This window comes from Propithecus coquereli, unplaced genomic scaffold (genome assembly GCF_000956105.1).
Source record: "Propithecus coquereli isolate 6110/MARCELLA unplaced genomic scaffold, Pcoq_1.0 Scaffold294, whole genome shotgun sequence".
Lineage (NCBI taxonomy): Eukaryota > Metazoa > Chordata > Mammalia > Primates > Indriidae > Propithecus > Propithecus coquereli.
In genome coordinates, this window is record NW_012148552.1 from 3,470,223 (window position 1) to 3,485,918 (window position 15,696).

Genomic DNA, 15,696 nt, shown 5'->3' on the forward strand with positions numbered 1-15,696 from the left:
GCATCTCCATGGTTCCTCTGCAGTCCTGGAGGAAGTGCTGAGCTTGCCCAGGGCAGCCTGTCTGTCTGGTGCTGTGCCCGTCCGGCCGGGCTGCAGACACTGCCAGCCTCTCTCGCGTGCTGTGGACACGTGAGTCTCTGGCCTGGTCAGCGATGGGGTCAGAGGGCAGCGGGTCTCAGGTGGTGAGACGGCTGCCTCTCCCTGCAGATCCACAAGCTGCTGCAGGTGTCGGTACTGGTGGTGGAGCTCCTGGACTCGGGCTCCTCCGTCCTGGTGAGCCTGGAGGACGGCTGGGACATCACCACCCAGGTATGTGGCGGGCGGAGCCAAGGGCGGACGAGGGTCCCCGGGACTCCTTCCTGACCCGCTGGCGCTGTCGGCAGGTGGTGTCCTTGGTGCAGCTGCTCTCAGACCCCTTCTACCGCACGCTGGAGGGCTTCCGCCTGCTGGTGGAGAAGGAGTGGCTGTCCTTCGGCCATCGCTTCAGCCACCGCGGGGCCCACACCCCGGCTGGGCAGAGCAGCGGCTTCACGCCTGTCTTCCTGCAGTTCCTGGACTGTGTACACCAGGTGGGTAGGCGGCTGTGTGTGGGGCTGGGGCTGTGTGGTGACTCCTGACGGCTGACCCACGTGGCGCACAGGTCCACCTGCAGTTCCCCATGGAGTTTGAGTTCAGCCAGTTCTACCTCAAGTTCCTTGGCTACCACCACGTGTCCCGCCGTTTCCGGACCTTCCTGCTCGACTCTGACTATGAGCGCATCGAGCTGGGTATGTGGGGAGTGGGGCCTGGGGCAGCTGCGTGGCCAGGAGGGGCCCAGGCTCAGAGCTGCCCCTGTGCAGGGCTGCTGTACGAGGAGAAGGGGGAGCGCAGGGGCCAGCTGGCGTGCAGGTCTGTGTGGGAGTATGTGGACCGGCTCAGCAAGAGGACACCCGTGTTCTACAACTACATGTATGCGCCTGAGGACACAGAGGTGAGCTGGGGCCTGGTCGGGGCCGGTGGCTCCTGCCTGGCCCAGGTCCTCAACACCAGGCCCACCCCCAGGTCCTGCGGCCCTACAGCAACGTGTCCAACTTGAAGGTGTGGGACTTTTACACTGAGGAGACGCTGGCTGAGGGGCCCCCTTACGACTGGGAACTGGCCCAGGGGCCCCCCGAACCCCCAGAGGAGGAACGGCCTGATGGAGGCGCTCCCCAGAGCAGGCGCCGTGTGGTGTGGCCCTGTTACGACAGCTGTCCCCGAGCCCAGCCTGACGCCATCTCACGCCTGCTGGAGGTGTGTGCGGTCCCAGAACAGGGCCTGGCCTAGCACCCTCTTCTTGCTAGACACTGGGAGTGTGCATGTGTGTGTGTGTGCGTGTGTGTGTGTGCATGTGTGTGCACATGTAGCTGCGTGTGCATGTGTAGGTGCGTGTGCATGCGTGTCAGTCCAGTTACCCCTGGGTGTTGGGGTGGCCCTGCCTTCCCCTACCATGTGACCTGCCTGCTGGCCTGGGGTAGCCGTGGCTGCCCTGTGGCCCCACCCACCTTGGGTGGGTGTTTGCAGATGGTGGCCAGAGGGCTGTTGTCAGAGACTCCAGATCTCGGGACTCAGCCTCTGGTCTGGGCATGTGGTCTTCCCCTGAGCTGCCTTTGAGAACTCAGGCAGCACTGTGGGGTCAGCCCTCGGGGTCAGTGTTTTCCCAGCAACCATTTTCCCCCTGCCAGACTGCCTGCCCCACCCACCCCAACATGAGCACAGCAGCTCTTCTAGGTTCTTTTTTTTTTAACAGTTAAAACGTATTTAATAGAAATATTAATCATCTTGAAGCATCTTGCCTGAAAAAAAAGAAAAAGAAGAAATATTAAAGTAACATTACATCTTCTTTCATTGCTGAAACCATGAAATATGCCTTTTGTGATGAAAGTAATAATTTTTTGTCATGAAAAACATAAATATATGTTTTTTGAGACAGAATCTCGCTCTGTCACCTGGGTAGAGTGCTGTGGCGTCAGCCTAGCTCACGGCAACCTCAAACTCCTGGGCTCAAGCGATCCTCCTGCCTCAGCCTCCCGAGTAGCAGGACTACAGGCATGCGCCACCATGTCCAGCAAATTTTTCTATTTTTTGTAGAGAAGGGGTCTCGCTCTTGCTCAGGCTGGTCTCGAACTCCGATCCTCCCGCCTTGGCCTCCCAGAGTGCTGGGATTATAGACATGAGCCACGGCTGAAAAAGATATTTTTGTTATTACATTCATAAGTGGAAACTATATTTCAGAACAAGTTTATATAGATTCAAAAAGGCCTACACTTAAAGTGAAATTTATTTAAATACCATTATAGTTACATTGTATGCTTCTGGCATACCCTTATTCACAGTTTATAAAGTAAAAAATCTAACTCTTAAAGTCAGCTCTGAAATAGATGCATTTTCTTTAATACATTGACTAGTTATGTCTGTTCTTCTAAGACAGGAGGAGAGAGATACTGAAATTTTTTTTTTTTTTTTGAGACAGAGTCTCACTGTGTTGCCTGGGCTAGAGTGCCATGGCGTCAGCCTAGCTCACAGCAACCTCAAACTCCTGGGCTCAAGCGATCCTCCTGCCTCAGCCTCCCGAGTAGCTGGGACTACAGGCATGCGCCACTATGCCCGGCTAATTTTTTCTATGTATTTTTAGTTGTCCGATTAATTTCTTTCTAATTTTAGTAGAGACGGGGTCTTGCTCTTGCTCAGGCTGGTTTCGAACCCCTGAGCTCAAACAATCCGGCCACCTTGGCCTCCCAGAGAGCTAGGATTACAGGCGTAAGCCACCGCGCCCGGCCTGAAATATTTTTTAAAGAACAAACGCAGCATGTCAGCAGCAAATTTCAGTGAAACTAAATGGGAAACCAAAGTTCTACATAACCAGAGCACAAAGTTCTCTCTTCTAGGTTCTTGACCCAAAAGCTTGGGATTGACATTGAGACCTCTCTGGCCCCTCACGCTGCCATCCTTGTGGGCATGTCTGCTTGTCCTGAGCAATCAGGACAGAGACACCTGGGGGGTGCCAGTTGGGGTCGTTGGTGTGGGGCTGGGGTGCTGCCTCGGGGAGCAGTCAGAAGGGTGTGGGCCTCAGATCCAGACCATGGGAGGATCCGCATTCCACTCCCCACCAATGGCTTTGTGGCCTCCGAAATGGCCTGAGGGTCTTAGAGCTTCTGTTTCCTTGTACAGAAAGTGGGAGCCCCAATTCTCGCCTTGTGAGGCATAAAGTGAGTGACATATTTCCTTGCCCCTGCGTGGGGCCTGGCCCAAAGGCCCCTGTCGCCCTGGGGCTTGGGAAGCATGGAAGCATGGGTCATGGTTTTGTGGATGAAGGTAACCCACAGAGAAAAGAGTCCCTTTTTATGTCTGGTAATACTTGTTGGCTTGAAGGTGGCTTGGTCTGTTGCTAACAGCACTCAGCTTTCTTAGGACTAGCATCAGCTTGGTCTTTTGTTTTTTGTACTTTTCTTTTTGACTGGTCTGTTTCTATATTTCAGGTGAGCTTCTTGTACACAGTTGGGTCTTTTTTTTATCCAGCCTGATGATTTCTTTTATTGAAATTTTTAGTCAATTTTTTTTTAGTCAATTTTTATTCACTGTAATTATTGAGGTGGTTTGGTTAAGTTTAGCCTGTTTTTTGTTTGTCCTACTTTTGCTCCTTTCTTTTAAGAAGAAATAATTGAGTATTTTTTAGTATTTTGTTTTATGTACTTTATTTGACTTTTGAGCTATACCTCTATGTTATTCTTTTAGTGGTTGCCAGGGACTGCAGTCATCTTTTTTTTTTTTTTTTTTTGAGACAGAGTCTCGCTTTGTTGCCCTGGCTAGAGTGAGTGCCATGGTGTCAGCCTAGCTCACAGCAACCTCAAACTCCTGGGCGCAAGCGATCCTTCTGCCTCAGCCTCCCGAGTAGCTGGGACTACAGGCATGCGCCACTATGCCCGGCTAATTTATCTATATATTTTTAGTTGTCCAATTAATTTCTTTCTATTTTTAGTAGAGACGGGGTCTCGCTCTTGCTCAGGCTGGTTTCGAACTCCTGAGCTCAAACAATCCGCCCACCTCGCCTCCCAGAGAGCTAGGATTACAGGCGTCAGCCACCGCGCCCGGCCTGCAGTCATCATTATCTTGAAATTACATCCCCCGCTCACACACACGGGAGCCTCACGGCAGAGTCCGTGTAGCCCTTTCCCGTCTCTGTGCTGCTGCTGGCTCACATCTTACTTCTCCGTGTAGCATAAACACCCAGCATGGGTCATTTTTGTTTTAAATAGTCAGCTTTGTTTTAAAGAAATTGAGAAAAAAGGAAAAAGCCTTCTATTTTTGCCATTTTCAGTATTATTCAGTCTTTCGGTGTAGATCTGGTCTGGTACCATTTCCCTTCAGCCTGAAGGACTTTTAGTATTTCTTGTAATGCAGATCTGCCAGTCACAAAAGCCCTCAGCTTTGCTTATCCAAAAATGTCTTCATTGTGTCTTTATTTTTTAAAGGGCAGTTTTCTCTGGATACAGAATTCTAGGTTGACAGCTTTTTTACATGCAGCAGTTTAAAGATTCTCTTACTTTGTTTTCTGCTTGATTGATTAGAAGTCAGTGTTCATTCTCATCCTTTTAAACTGTGTATAATGTCACCATTTTTTCTTGTACCTTTAAGATTTTTTCTTCATCTTTAGTTTCAGCAATTTGACCATGAAGTCGTTTTTCTTTGTGTTCATCCTGCTTAAGGTTTCTTAAACTTCTTAGATCTGTGAGATGATCATTTTTATTACATTTAACATTAGGTTATTAAGTATGAAATGTCCGATTTCCTTAAGCACTAAGTTTGTTGCTACCTCTCACATTTCGACACTTCTTGTTTTATGTTTATTGTGAAGATACATCCTCAGTCTTTCAAATGTGTGTTTCAGCTTGCGATTGTCTTTCAAATTTTTCCTTAGAGCAATTTTTGTGAAACCATGGAAAAGTCAAAAATACATGTAATTTTCGAGTATGAGTTACATCGTGGATAATTGGAGCACAGACAGCTTGAAATATCAACGAAGTGTCTGGGAAGGATGTGGCTAATGAACACACAGTATGTGGATGGTTTCAGAAGTTCCATTCTGGTGATTTTAATCTTGAAAATGAGCCACGTGGGCGACCTGAGACCAAGCTGTGTAACGATCAGCTGAAAGCTGTAGTGGAAGTGAATCCATCTGAACTTACGCGTGAACTAGCAGCAAGGTTTGATGTTACTATTCCAACGAGTTAGACCATTTGAAACAAATGGGCAAGGTAAAGAAGCTGGACCGATGGTTCCACGTGAAACAAGTGTCAGAAGAGAAATCGTCTCGAAGCTTGCCTTTCTTTGCTGTCACAGCACAAAGGTGAACCATTTCTACACCGTGTTGTGATGTGTGATGAAAAATGGATTCTTTTTGACAATCAAGAGCGTTCGGCACAGCAGTTGGATGAAGATGAAGTGCCGAAACACAGTCCAAAACAGAGTGTTCATCAAAAAAAGCTACTGGTATCTGGTGGTCCAGCGCTGGTATAATCCACTACAGCTACATGAAACCTGGTCAGTTGATCACAACGGATGTCTGCTAGAACCCACTGGAAGAAATGATGAGGACGACTGCAATTAAGCGGCCGAGATTGGTCAATAGAAGACAGGCCAATCCTCTTGCAAGACAACACTCAACCACACGTCGCACAAACAACGCTGCTCAAACTACTGAGGCTGCACTTGGAAACTCTCTGTCATCCACCGTATTCGCCAGACCTGCACCGACTGACTACCCCTTCTTCCAGGCTTCGGACCACTTCTTAGAAGGAAAAATATTAAATTCTCTACCAGCTGTGGAAAATGCCTTTCCTGATTTCATCACCACTCGTTCTCCAGGCTTCTTCACTGCTGAGATAAGCTACCATTAAGTGTTGATAGTTTAGGTGCATTGTACTGCTTCTTGTGTTTGAGATAGAATAAACTAAGCTTTTGATTCGAAATCGGACATTTCATATTTAATGACCCAATACTTTTAGGCCATTGCTGTTTTAAATTTCTTTTTCTGCATAATCTTTCCCTGCTTTCGTTCTGGAATCTGTTGTCCCATAGGTTACTGAGGCTCTGTTTGTTCTTATTCCTCAATCTTTTTTCTCTTTGCACTTTATTGTAGATGATTTCTGTTGTCCTGTCTTCAAGATCACTACTCTTGTGTTTAATATACTTAAGCCTATCTAATGAATTTATTTTAGATGCTGTATTTTTCAGCTCTAAAACTTCTGTTTTTTAATAGTTTGTATTCTCTGTAGAGATTCTCTCTCTATTCAACCGTTATGTCTCTTTCCCATTAAATCTTGAAGCATATTTATAATAACTTATGAATTTCTTGTGTATTCTGAAACCTTTTTGATTTCTGTTTCTTTTTTCTCCTATTTTTCTGCCTTTTTGCTTTTCTAGTCTTTTATTTTAAGCTGGACATTATGGATCCTGCCTTGTCAAGGATCAGGACTGTGTTACCTTCCTTTAAAGAATCTTAGGTTTTATTCTTACAGATAGTTAATGAACTTGTGGGTCAGCTTGTTTTTAAGCATTGTTAGGGCTCTATGGCACCTCTAGAGAAGCTCCGGGGTTACAGTAGCCCTACTCCTAAGGCTTGACCCCTCCAGGGTTTTAATTGAGGTTTTTGTGTCTTTAGTGAGGTCTTGCCACTCTGGCCGTTTGGAATTCCTACATCTTCCAGCATCGTATAAGCCCTATAATTTAGATTCAGTTCACAGCTTTTTAATACCTTTTCTCTGCCAGGACTTGTGGCATTTTGCTTTGCACATGGCAGCTTAATTTGGCCAAAGACTCAAGGAGGCCTCTGTAGATTTCCAAAGCTCCTTCTCTGATCTCCCCCGACCCACGTAGGCTGCCCTGCGGACCCACCTGCACTAGCATCCCCACAGTTCCCGTCCCTGCATCCTCAGCTCAGCAAGACCAGTGTGCCATTTCGGCCCCACCTCCTTGCACTCTGGCCAGGCAGAAAGTGGGCAACCAGGGATCTCCTTGTGGGGCTCTGTGTCTTGTTCTCAGTGCCGCAAGACTGCTTGTCCAGCGTCTGAAAAGAGCTGCTCCCTGTCCTGTCCGGCTTTACGGTTGCGTGTGGACGAGGGTAGGCAGAGATTGACTCTGTCGTGGCTGGAAGTGGAAGTCGGCCCCGTGTTCTGTTTTGAAGTCAGCCATCAGTTTTATTGCTGCTCTTTCAAAGAGAACATGTTTTTTTCCTTCCACCTGGTTTTGGGATTGTTTGTTTTGTTTCTCAGCAATTTTTCTGTACCATTTTGGGGTGTTTGTATTTAACGTATCCTATTTGGAGTGTATAGTGCTTCTTGATTATGTTGTTTGATGCCTCTGGTTGGTTTGGGAAATTTTTAAACCATTTTCTCCAAATACTCATTTTGCCCATTTCCTCTCTCCCTCTTGCCACCTTCTGTACTCAGTTACACTGCATCTCTGTCCTCTGTGTCTTTCTTTTTGTTACCATTTTGTCTTTTCACGCTCCAGTATGGATGTTTTCTCCTGAATAACCTTTTATTAATAGTTCGTAATTCTCCCCCAGGAGCTGCAGCGGCTGGAGACAGAGCTGGGCCGACCCCCTGAGCGCTGGAAGGACACTTGGGACCGGGTGAAGGCCGCACAGCGCCTCGAATTCCGGCCAGATGGACATGTGAGCGGGGGTCGGGGTGGGGGGGGTCACCAGGGGAAAGGAATCTGCCCACCCTAACGCAGGCCCCACTCTCCTGCCCCCAGGGCACCCCCGGCTCTCTACTAATGTCCAGTGTGCCCCACCACCGCCGCTCGCTGGGTGTCTACCTGCAGGAGGGGCCTGTGGGCTCCACCCTGAGCCTCAGCCTGGACAGCGACCAGAGCAGCGGCTCGACTGCATCCAGCTCCCGCCAGGCTGCCCGCCGCAGCACCAGCACCCTGTACAGCCAGTTCCAGACAGCCGAGAGTGAGAACAGGTAAGAGGGCACCTCTGAGCAGTCTGGGGTTCTGGGTAGTTCTCAGTGGGGGCTGCAGGTGCCTTTAGGGAGCTCTAGTCATTTCTTAGGGTGGGAGGATTTGTGGGCTGCACTGGTCCCCAAGCATAAGCCAATGTTGGAAGGAGTTTGGAGCTTGGAACCAGGGACCACAGCCAGGCTGCAGGAGGGGCTGGGGGACACCTGCATCCCACCCCGAGGATGGAGGAGCCATGTTGCCGAGGCTGCCTCCCTAGGCCTGCCTGCCGAGTGCTTTCTTCCTGGCTATACCTGCCTTGTGTGCGGGGCTGCTTTCCCAAGACCCCAAGGCTCTGGTGTTGTGGGACCTCCCCGGTGTCTGGAGGGGTGTGGTGGACCCTTCGCCTCTCCTTTCAGGGGATAATCCTCTTCCTGGGTCTCTTGCCCCAGGGCTTCTTTGTGGCCCCCTGGCCAGTGCTCTGGGGCGTAGCCTGGCCTGGGACAGCAGGTGGGGCAGCTGCTGGGGCCTGGGCTTGGCTGTGCTGTGATGGCCAGTCTGGCCCCGCTTCTGCAACACAGGTCCTACGAGGGCACCTTGTACAAGAAGGGAGCCTTCATGAAGCCGTGGAAGGCCCGCTGGTTCGTGCTGGACAAGACCAAGCACCAGGTGAGTGAGTGGTGGGGGGAGGAGGGACTGGGGAGGGGCTGCCCTGACTCTGTGGCCCTTCCAGCTGCGCTACTACGACCACCGTGTGGACACAGAGTGCAAGGGCGTCATCGACCTGGCGGAGGTGGAGGCCGTGGCACCAGGCACACCCACCATGGGCGCCCCCAAGACTGTGGATGAGAAGGCCTTCTTTGACGTGAGCCTCGGCCAGGCCCGCGAGTTGGGAGGGAGGGTCTCTGCGTGGGGCCGTGGAGTCACTGACCCACCCGTTCCCAGGTGAAGACAACGCGTCGCGTTTACAACTTCTGTGCCCAGGACGTGCCCTCAGCCCAGCAGTGGGTGGACCGGATTCAGAGCTGCCTGTCGGACGCCTGAGCTCCCCGGCCCCACCCGGGCTGCTCTGCTTCCAGTCGTTACAGACCACTAGGGGTGGGCAGGGCCGCCCCGGCCATGTTTACAGCCCCGGCCCTCGACAGTATTGAGGCCCCGATCCCCAGCACTTGTGTGTACAGCCCCGTCCCCGCCCCGCCCCGCCCGGCCAGCTCTAACTTATTTTGGCGTCATGGCTGAGCGCCGTGCCGGGAGGTGGCCATGGTACAGCCCCAAGATGGGCCTGTAAATAGTCCAGCCCCATCAGCGTGCTGGCCCCGGCCGGCCGGCCGCAGGTGAATTGTTTCTAGAACCAGAGTCTATATAAAGAACGAACTAACGCCGTGCTCACGTGCCTGCCTTACCCACGCCTGCTGTCAGCCGAGGGCCAGCATGTCCTTGGCCTACCCAGCAAGTCCCCCTGGCCCACACCAGGCCCACTGTGTTGGGGAGGTTGGCGTCTTTCTTGCTGGCCTTCCCTGGTGGCTGCCCCCATCTCTGAGTTTCCGTGGCCCTGGCCGTGGCTTTGCTCTGGGAGGCTCCATCGGGCCCTCAGGTGGTGCCTGGCATGGCTGGGGGCAGGGCAGGCTCCGGGGCTGTGTGGGGAAGGCAGGATGGTCATTTGCCCAGCCCCCAGGCAGCTGTTCCAGCTTCAGGGAGACGGGCTGGTCCCTGGTCAGACCCGTGGGATGGTGTCAGAGGGATCACACCACAGGACCTTACCCCTGCGGTTCTTGGGAATTTTGCTGCAGACGGCTACCCCTTGTCCCTGGGGTGTCCTCTCAGCGGCCCTCGATGGCCTGCGTCCCTTGTCTATTGTTGGGCTTGTCACTCGCTGCTCCTTTCCTGTTGGAGTCAGTCCAGCAGGGCACCTGCCTGGCTGCTGTGTCCTTGCCTGTGACAGGTGCTGGCCAGGGTGGGGCTGGCAATAGCAGGTGGAGCGAGGGCTAGGGGTGTTGTAAAGGCTGAGACAAGGCCCCCAAAGTGTCCAGGGGTGGCCACTGGTGACCTGGCTCAGGTGGGAGGTGAGCCACAGGTGTAGAAGAGGGGAAGGTTCCAGTAATGATGGGCAGAGCCAGGCCCAGGTGTTGGCTGGAGCGGTGGGGTGAGGGGGGCTGTGTGGGCTGGGACACCTTCGGGGAGGCAAGAGTGGCCTCAGTAGGCTGTTGAGACTGCCCGGGGCGCCCCTGGACCAGACAGGTAGACCTGCCAAGGTCTCCTGCATCCAGGAAACCCATGGGTCCGAGTAAGGGGAGAAAGGACCCTGCCCTTCCAATTTCACATCTGCGGGGTGGGGTGTGGTGGGAGGTGGGAGCTGGGAGCAGCTGATGGCAACTGGCCGCCCCGGACGCACCCCAGGCCCAGGGCAGCGCAGGGCTTACCGAGGAGACGAGGGTCAAGTGCTGGAGGGAGCTGGGCCTCTGGGTCCCCCTCTGGCTGAGTCACTTCTCAGACAAACCCTCCCTGGGGGTCTGGTCTCTCCGGGCCCCTCCTGCTTAGCCAGTGAGGACAAGGGAGGGTGGGCACACCGACGGGGTTCTCAGGTACAGCACTCTCAGGCCCACCTGCCCGCGGACTAATGTGTTTGATTCAGGAGTTTCAGGCAGAGCTTTTTTTTCCTGAACAGAAAAAGCTCAGTATCTGCTTAGATTTAAAGACCTGCTGCTGTGACGTGGCCTGTTCCACCCCTGCCTGTTACAGGGGGATGGGCCTGGGGAACAGCAGTACAGGTGCTGGAGGATACGGCCCAGCCCTGGAGAGGTTGGGGCTCCCAGGCCTACAGCTGAACAGTACACAGGCTGCTAGTAAGGAGGACACAGCTTTTATTGGGAATCAGGGGTTCTGGGCGCCCTGGCAGATGATCAGAACGTTAAAAATAGACTCGGTGTAAAATGATCTTTTGGACCCTTCCAGGACAGCACAGCTCTGCCTGGTGCCAAGCCCCTCAGCACCCTGCCGTGCCCCCCACCCAAACGACAGTGGGCAGCTCCCACCAGGCACCCCAACCTCCTACTCCAGAGTGCTGCTGGGGACAGGGACACGCCCACCAGGCCTAGATGGTCTTGTTTTTTTAAGGCAGTCAAATTTTGCAGCCTGGTTTGATGCCAGCTCCCAGGGCTTGGAGCAGCTATGCCCCTTGGGGTCCGAGACCCTGCCTGGCCAGATCTGCTCCTGCCCAGACTCCCACACATTCGTGGGAATTGGGTTTCCCTCGGCTCTGACCCGAGCCTGGGAGACCCTGCACTGCAGCTGGATACAAAGTGCAAAAAACTTGGCTCTTTCTGTAATCATTTAAAAAAAAAAAAAAATCAGTAAAAACTGAGTCTTGGTGCCCACGCCCTTCCTGGCCCATCGGGTCCTGGTGGCCTCTCAGGGTGTGGCCCTGGCCCTGCGGGCGGAGGCTGCGCACTTGAGGCACTCTGTGCTTAGGCCCTGAGGAAGCCCAGGTGCGCCCTTGTCCTCCAGCAGGCCCCCAGCGACCAGGGCCCACTCAGGTTGGGCAGGAGAGACGCAAGCTGGGCCGTCCGTCCGACTGGTTCCAACTGCCAGCTTTATCAATGCAGCATTTATTTTAAAATTAAATTAAATTAAAAAAGAAAACCAAATTGCATCACCAGGTAGTTTTCTTGATTAAGGACGCAGCCTGACCAGGGCGGGCCGTGGCCGGGCAGCAGCAGCATCACACGGGGCCATTTAAGGCAGCTCCTCCTGGCAGGGCGTCCGTCTTCCTGCAGGAACAGGGTGGGGTTGGAGCCACTCAGGCTGGGGGCCCCAGGCCCTGCCTCACTCCCCTGTGCCCTCCTTGCGCAACCTGCTCACCTGTCCTTTGTCACTGTCCCCAGGGTGGCTGCCATGACGGGCCCTGGGGGGACTGCCACAGCCACTGCAGAAGAGACTGCCGTGGGGGTCACAGGGGGACCAGCCTTGCTTGGTGCTGTGGTCTCCAGGGGTGCAGCCACGGCCAGGGCAGTGGTGACTTCCTCAGGGGTGGGGCAGGCAGGGTCTGGCAGCGTGCTGTCAGTACACTCGGCCCTGTGTGGCAGACGTGGGCTCCAGTTAGAGGCGCCCCACCCTCAGTGACACCCCACCTCATGTGCCCGGAGACCAGCAGGGCGCAACAGCCCAGAGGTAGCCTGGGAGCTGCACACTGGGCCCCTCCTGCCCCTGCCGCTGTGGGCGGCCCAGGAGTCACGTGAGCTCCAAACACCAGTCACGGCCTCAGACCTTCCAGGCAGCACTCAGATCCTGTTCAACGTGAGGCACCTTGTTCGGGGCCCAGGGTGCTCCCGCTATGTGACTTCAACTCCAACCTTACACTACATGGGAGGTGGGGGCCACCCAAGGATGGGAACAGGACCCTGCTGGCACCTGGGGCCTGCTCTGGGGTGGTCAGGCACCCCAAGGCCCAGCCTGGCCACCAGGAGCAGATGGGCAAAGACACTGAGCCACAGTCTAACGCAGGGAGGAGCACTCAGACGCGGTGGGGGCTGTGAGCTGGGTCACCGAGGCAGGTGGGGACAGCTGCAGTGGTGCAGTGGGAGTTCCGGGTGGCTGTGTGCAGGGGCCTGGGGAACATGGTGCCTTACTCTGCGGATGACATTACCTGCTTTTCAGAGCAGACTTAAGAAGTTTTTGTATGTGATGTTTAGAAAAGAGGGTAAAGATTTTAAGAATTTCTGTGACTCTAAACTCAAGAAGGAATTAAGTCCACTCAGGGACGTTGTGTGATGTCCAACCCACAGGACTCTGGCCCAGGTGTTGGCGTCAGCAAGGACAAGGCTCCCCCCACCCCAACAGTGGCCTCTGTGGCCTTGGCCCCGCTTTCCCTGGGCTGTGACGCCCCTTGCTGCAAACCCACGGAGGGCAGGGTGGCTGGCTAGACAGGCCATGCCGTGTCTGGGGTCCCTGGAATGTGGGCCCAGGGCCTCAGGGAGCCTTGGCCAGCCACAGAGCCGGGCTATGAGCTGCAAGCAGACTGCGAGGTGAGGCTATGTGCCCAAACCGGATCTGCCACACCAATGGGATAGGTCTGGCCTGGCACTGAGCTCACAGCCTGGCTGCAGGAGACATCCAGAGTCCCACTACCCCAAGGACCACCCGGGGTCAGTATGCAGGGCCCTCTGAGGCATCAGACCCGCCCCACCTGTTGGAGCGGGGAAGGGCAGTATGGGCAGGGAGCACCCCTGGTCCGGCCCTTCCCAACCCTGGAGCCAGGAGTGGTTGGGGACAATGGGTGGACTTGCGGGCCCACAGGCACTGTTTCACTTGGAGCAGATGCCAAGTCCTCGCCCAGATGTCCAGCCTGGCAGGATCCAGCCCAGGCACCTCCCCGCTGCTCCCTGAACCTCAGGGCCTTTGCACCTCCTTGCCAGGTCCACCTGACCCTGGCGCCTCCTGCTGGCCCAGCCTGTGTCCCACGACAGCACCAGCTCCTGATGTGTGGGTGCTCCCAACTCCCCAAAGGCAGGAGCGGTGGTCTGTCTGTTCACTGATGGGGCCCAGAGACCTTCTTCCTGTGGGAGGTGCACAGGGTTGAGCTTGCTGGAGGGGCCAGTGGGCCTGGTCCCCTTGCAGGGGGGGATGTCTGTCCCACTCCCCAGGGACAGTTCCCCGGGGGCTCAAGGGCCTCTGTCTTCCTCCAGCCCCCAGCCAGCGTTCAGGTGTCCCGAGCGCACTCCTGAGGCACTCCCTGTCCTGTCCGAGCGCAACAGGTGTTTCCGAGGTGCCTGGGCTGAGGTGGGCATGTGTCTGGGAATTGGCACAGGGCCCCCACAGCAAGTGGGCAGCAGACTCGGTCTGGGCAAGGCCCACAGATGCACATCTGTCAATAGTGCGTCAGGCGGTGTCCTGCCCCCGCCATCCAGGGCACTCCAAGTGCCAGGCACCTCAGCCACTCCCGGAACCCCAAGAGCTGGGCTGTGCTCTCCAATCAGGGCCTCTGTGGCTGGGGCAGCCCCCCATGTCCCTGGGGTGCCATCTGGGACACTGAGGCCCCATCTTCTCATCTTAATTACTGACAACAGAGAAAACAGACACTATCGAAGAAGCCCCCCAAACCTGTCCACACTCTGTTTAAATGCACCAGCATCAGCCCCCACCCCAATTCCTGAGCCAGCCCCCGCACAGTCACGGGGCCTTGGGAGCTAAGAGCTGAGGACAGGGCCTGGAAGCCACACTGTGCGCCCAGGGCCCCAGGCAGGCCGCCATCCCCTCACCTGCCGACGACAGCCTCCTCCATCCTGGCCACTGTGGGCAGCAAGGGGGCCTCCTGGCTGGGGCCCCTGCTCATGGTGTCCATGGCACCAGCTGCCTTCTCATCATCCTCGCTGTCGGACCCCCCCGAGGAGCTGCTGTCGGAGACCACCAGGGGGGCCTTCCTGGTGACACACACGTTCCAGGCACACGGGGAAGCTGGGCCAACTGCAAAACAGGAGGACTGTGACGTCCAGTGAGGGCGGAAGGGCCACCAAGCACAGCCACCATGGCCTCAGAGCCCCCGAGCCCATGTGGGGCCAGCGTACAGCCTATGAGACATGCTGCACCGCCTGCGCGTGTGACTGTGCAGGAACCACATGAAGGGCAGACAGCTCACACACTTGCAGTGCTCTCCACGCAGGCTATCCTGTGCCCCACCCCACAAGACAGGGCACTGTGCCCTGGGCTCAGACCAGGAAGCAGAGGCCTGCAGGCCCCCTCAGCCCTGTGTGGCCTTGCCACGGCTCCAAGTCCGAAGGACCCAGCAGCAGGGACAGAAGTGTTGGGGCCAGCTGTCACTCGCCTGGAGCTCTCAGCCTGCTCCGGGTGAACTTCTCAGCCTGACTGGGGGTTGGGGGGCCAGGGGCTTTGACCAGGCCCCAGGACGGCTTCCTGCCGCCAGCCCATCCACACACTTCTCTACGCTGGAACCCCAGCACTGCTGCCCAGAACCTGGGCGCAGACCTGGGCCATGCAGCCTGGTCACATCTGGGTCAAAGGGCAGCCTGATGGCCTGGCGGCCCCCCCACCCCCACGACTGGGGATTCCATCTGCACATGGCTGGGCCAGTCCCACAGGCGCATGCAAGCCCCAGCATTACCACTGAGATGTGGCCTCATCTGGGGCCTTGCCACCTCCTTCCACTGTCCCTAAGGAAGGGCCGCCTGCCTCAGGCCTTGGAATTGGATAAGCCCAGGTTCCCCCTGGGCTGCTGCCATCACTGCTCCCACTCACAGGCTTTCTCCAGGTCCTGGCCACGGCTGCCCTCGGCATGGCTGCGTTCCGTGTCCACGGGAGAGCTGCACCTGGGCCCTGACTCAGAGCTGCAAACAAGCACAAGGTCAGGGAGAGCCCTCGGGGGACGGGCACCCACTGACCCCGACCCCGACCCCGACAGGGCTTCCCAGCACAGCCCCGCATGCTGAAGCATTTGTTACCAGCAGAAAGGCTGGAAGTCAGTGAACTTGGCCCAGCCTCTCTCCTCTGGAGCCAAGGCGCTGGCTGCCCACACGCTGGAACCCATGTCCCGCACCACTCCCGGGGCTGTGGGTGTCGCGTTCACTGGTTCATCAAACACCGCCGTCCACGCAGTGCCCGCTGGGGAGAGACACGGCCGCCAGGTGTGGGCAGGCCCAGGGTGCCGTGGGCAAAGGGGAGGCAGCATCTCCCACCCCTGGGTCACAGAGCTTGGCAGGAGCACAGGGCTATTCCCAGGAAGGA

The 15,696-nt window shown here is 55.5% G+C and overlaps 2 protein-coding genes across 8 annotated transcripts in view; one reads left to right on the top strand and one right to left on the bottom strand.

The window, feature by feature from the left end:
- The window catches only part of SBF1 (SET binding factor 1), a 28,648-nt gene extending 19,304 nt beyond the window's left edge, over positions 1-9,344 (top strand). For all 3 annotated transcript variants that reach the window (XM_012648781.1, XM_012648780.1, XM_012648782.1), the window contains 10 exons: positions 208-309; positions 384-569; positions 641-767; positions 840-970; positions 1,042-1,272; positions 7,586-7,693; positions 7,777-7,988; positions 8,544-8,631; positions 8,696-8,827; positions 8,908-9,344. In XM_012648781.1, the coding sequence (XP_012504235.1) occupies positions 208-309; positions 384-569; positions 641-767; positions 840-970; positions 1,042-1,272; positions 7,586-7,693; positions 7,777-7,988; positions 8,544-8,631; positions 8,696-8,827; positions 8,908-9,006 (1,416 nt within the window). In that variant the 3' untranslated portion in view covers positions 9,007-9,344. The remainder of the gene's footprint in view (positions 1-207; positions 310-383; positions 570-640; positions 768-839; positions 971-1,041; positions 1,273-7,585; positions 7,694-7,776; positions 7,989-8,543; positions 8,632-8,695; positions 8,828-8,907) is intronic.
- Positions 9,345-11,534: 2,190 nt separating this feature from the next.
- The window catches only part of PPP6R2 (protein phosphatase 6, regulatory subunit 2), an 85,843-nt gene continuing 81,681 nt past the window's right edge, over positions 11,535-15,696 (bottom strand). For 4 of the 5 annotated variants that reach the window (XM_012648793.1, XM_012648795.1, XM_012648792.1 and 1 more), the window contains 5 exons: positions 15,414-15,573; positions 15,211-15,299; positions 14,217-14,421; positions 11,821-12,033; positions 11,535-11,729 (listed from right to left, as the gene is read on the bottom strand). In XM_012648793.1, coding sequence (XP_012504247.1) covers positions 11,681-11,729; positions 11,821-12,033; positions 14,217-14,421; positions 15,211-15,299; positions 15,414-15,573 — 716 coding nt within the window. In that variant the 3' untranslated portion in view covers positions 11,535-11,680. Of the gene's footprint in view, positions 11,730-11,820; positions 12,034-13,362; positions 13,515-14,216; positions 14,422-15,210; positions 15,300-15,413; positions 15,574-15,696 lie in introns of those variants that run through there. The other variant, XR_001137680.1, reaches the window with a different exon arrangement.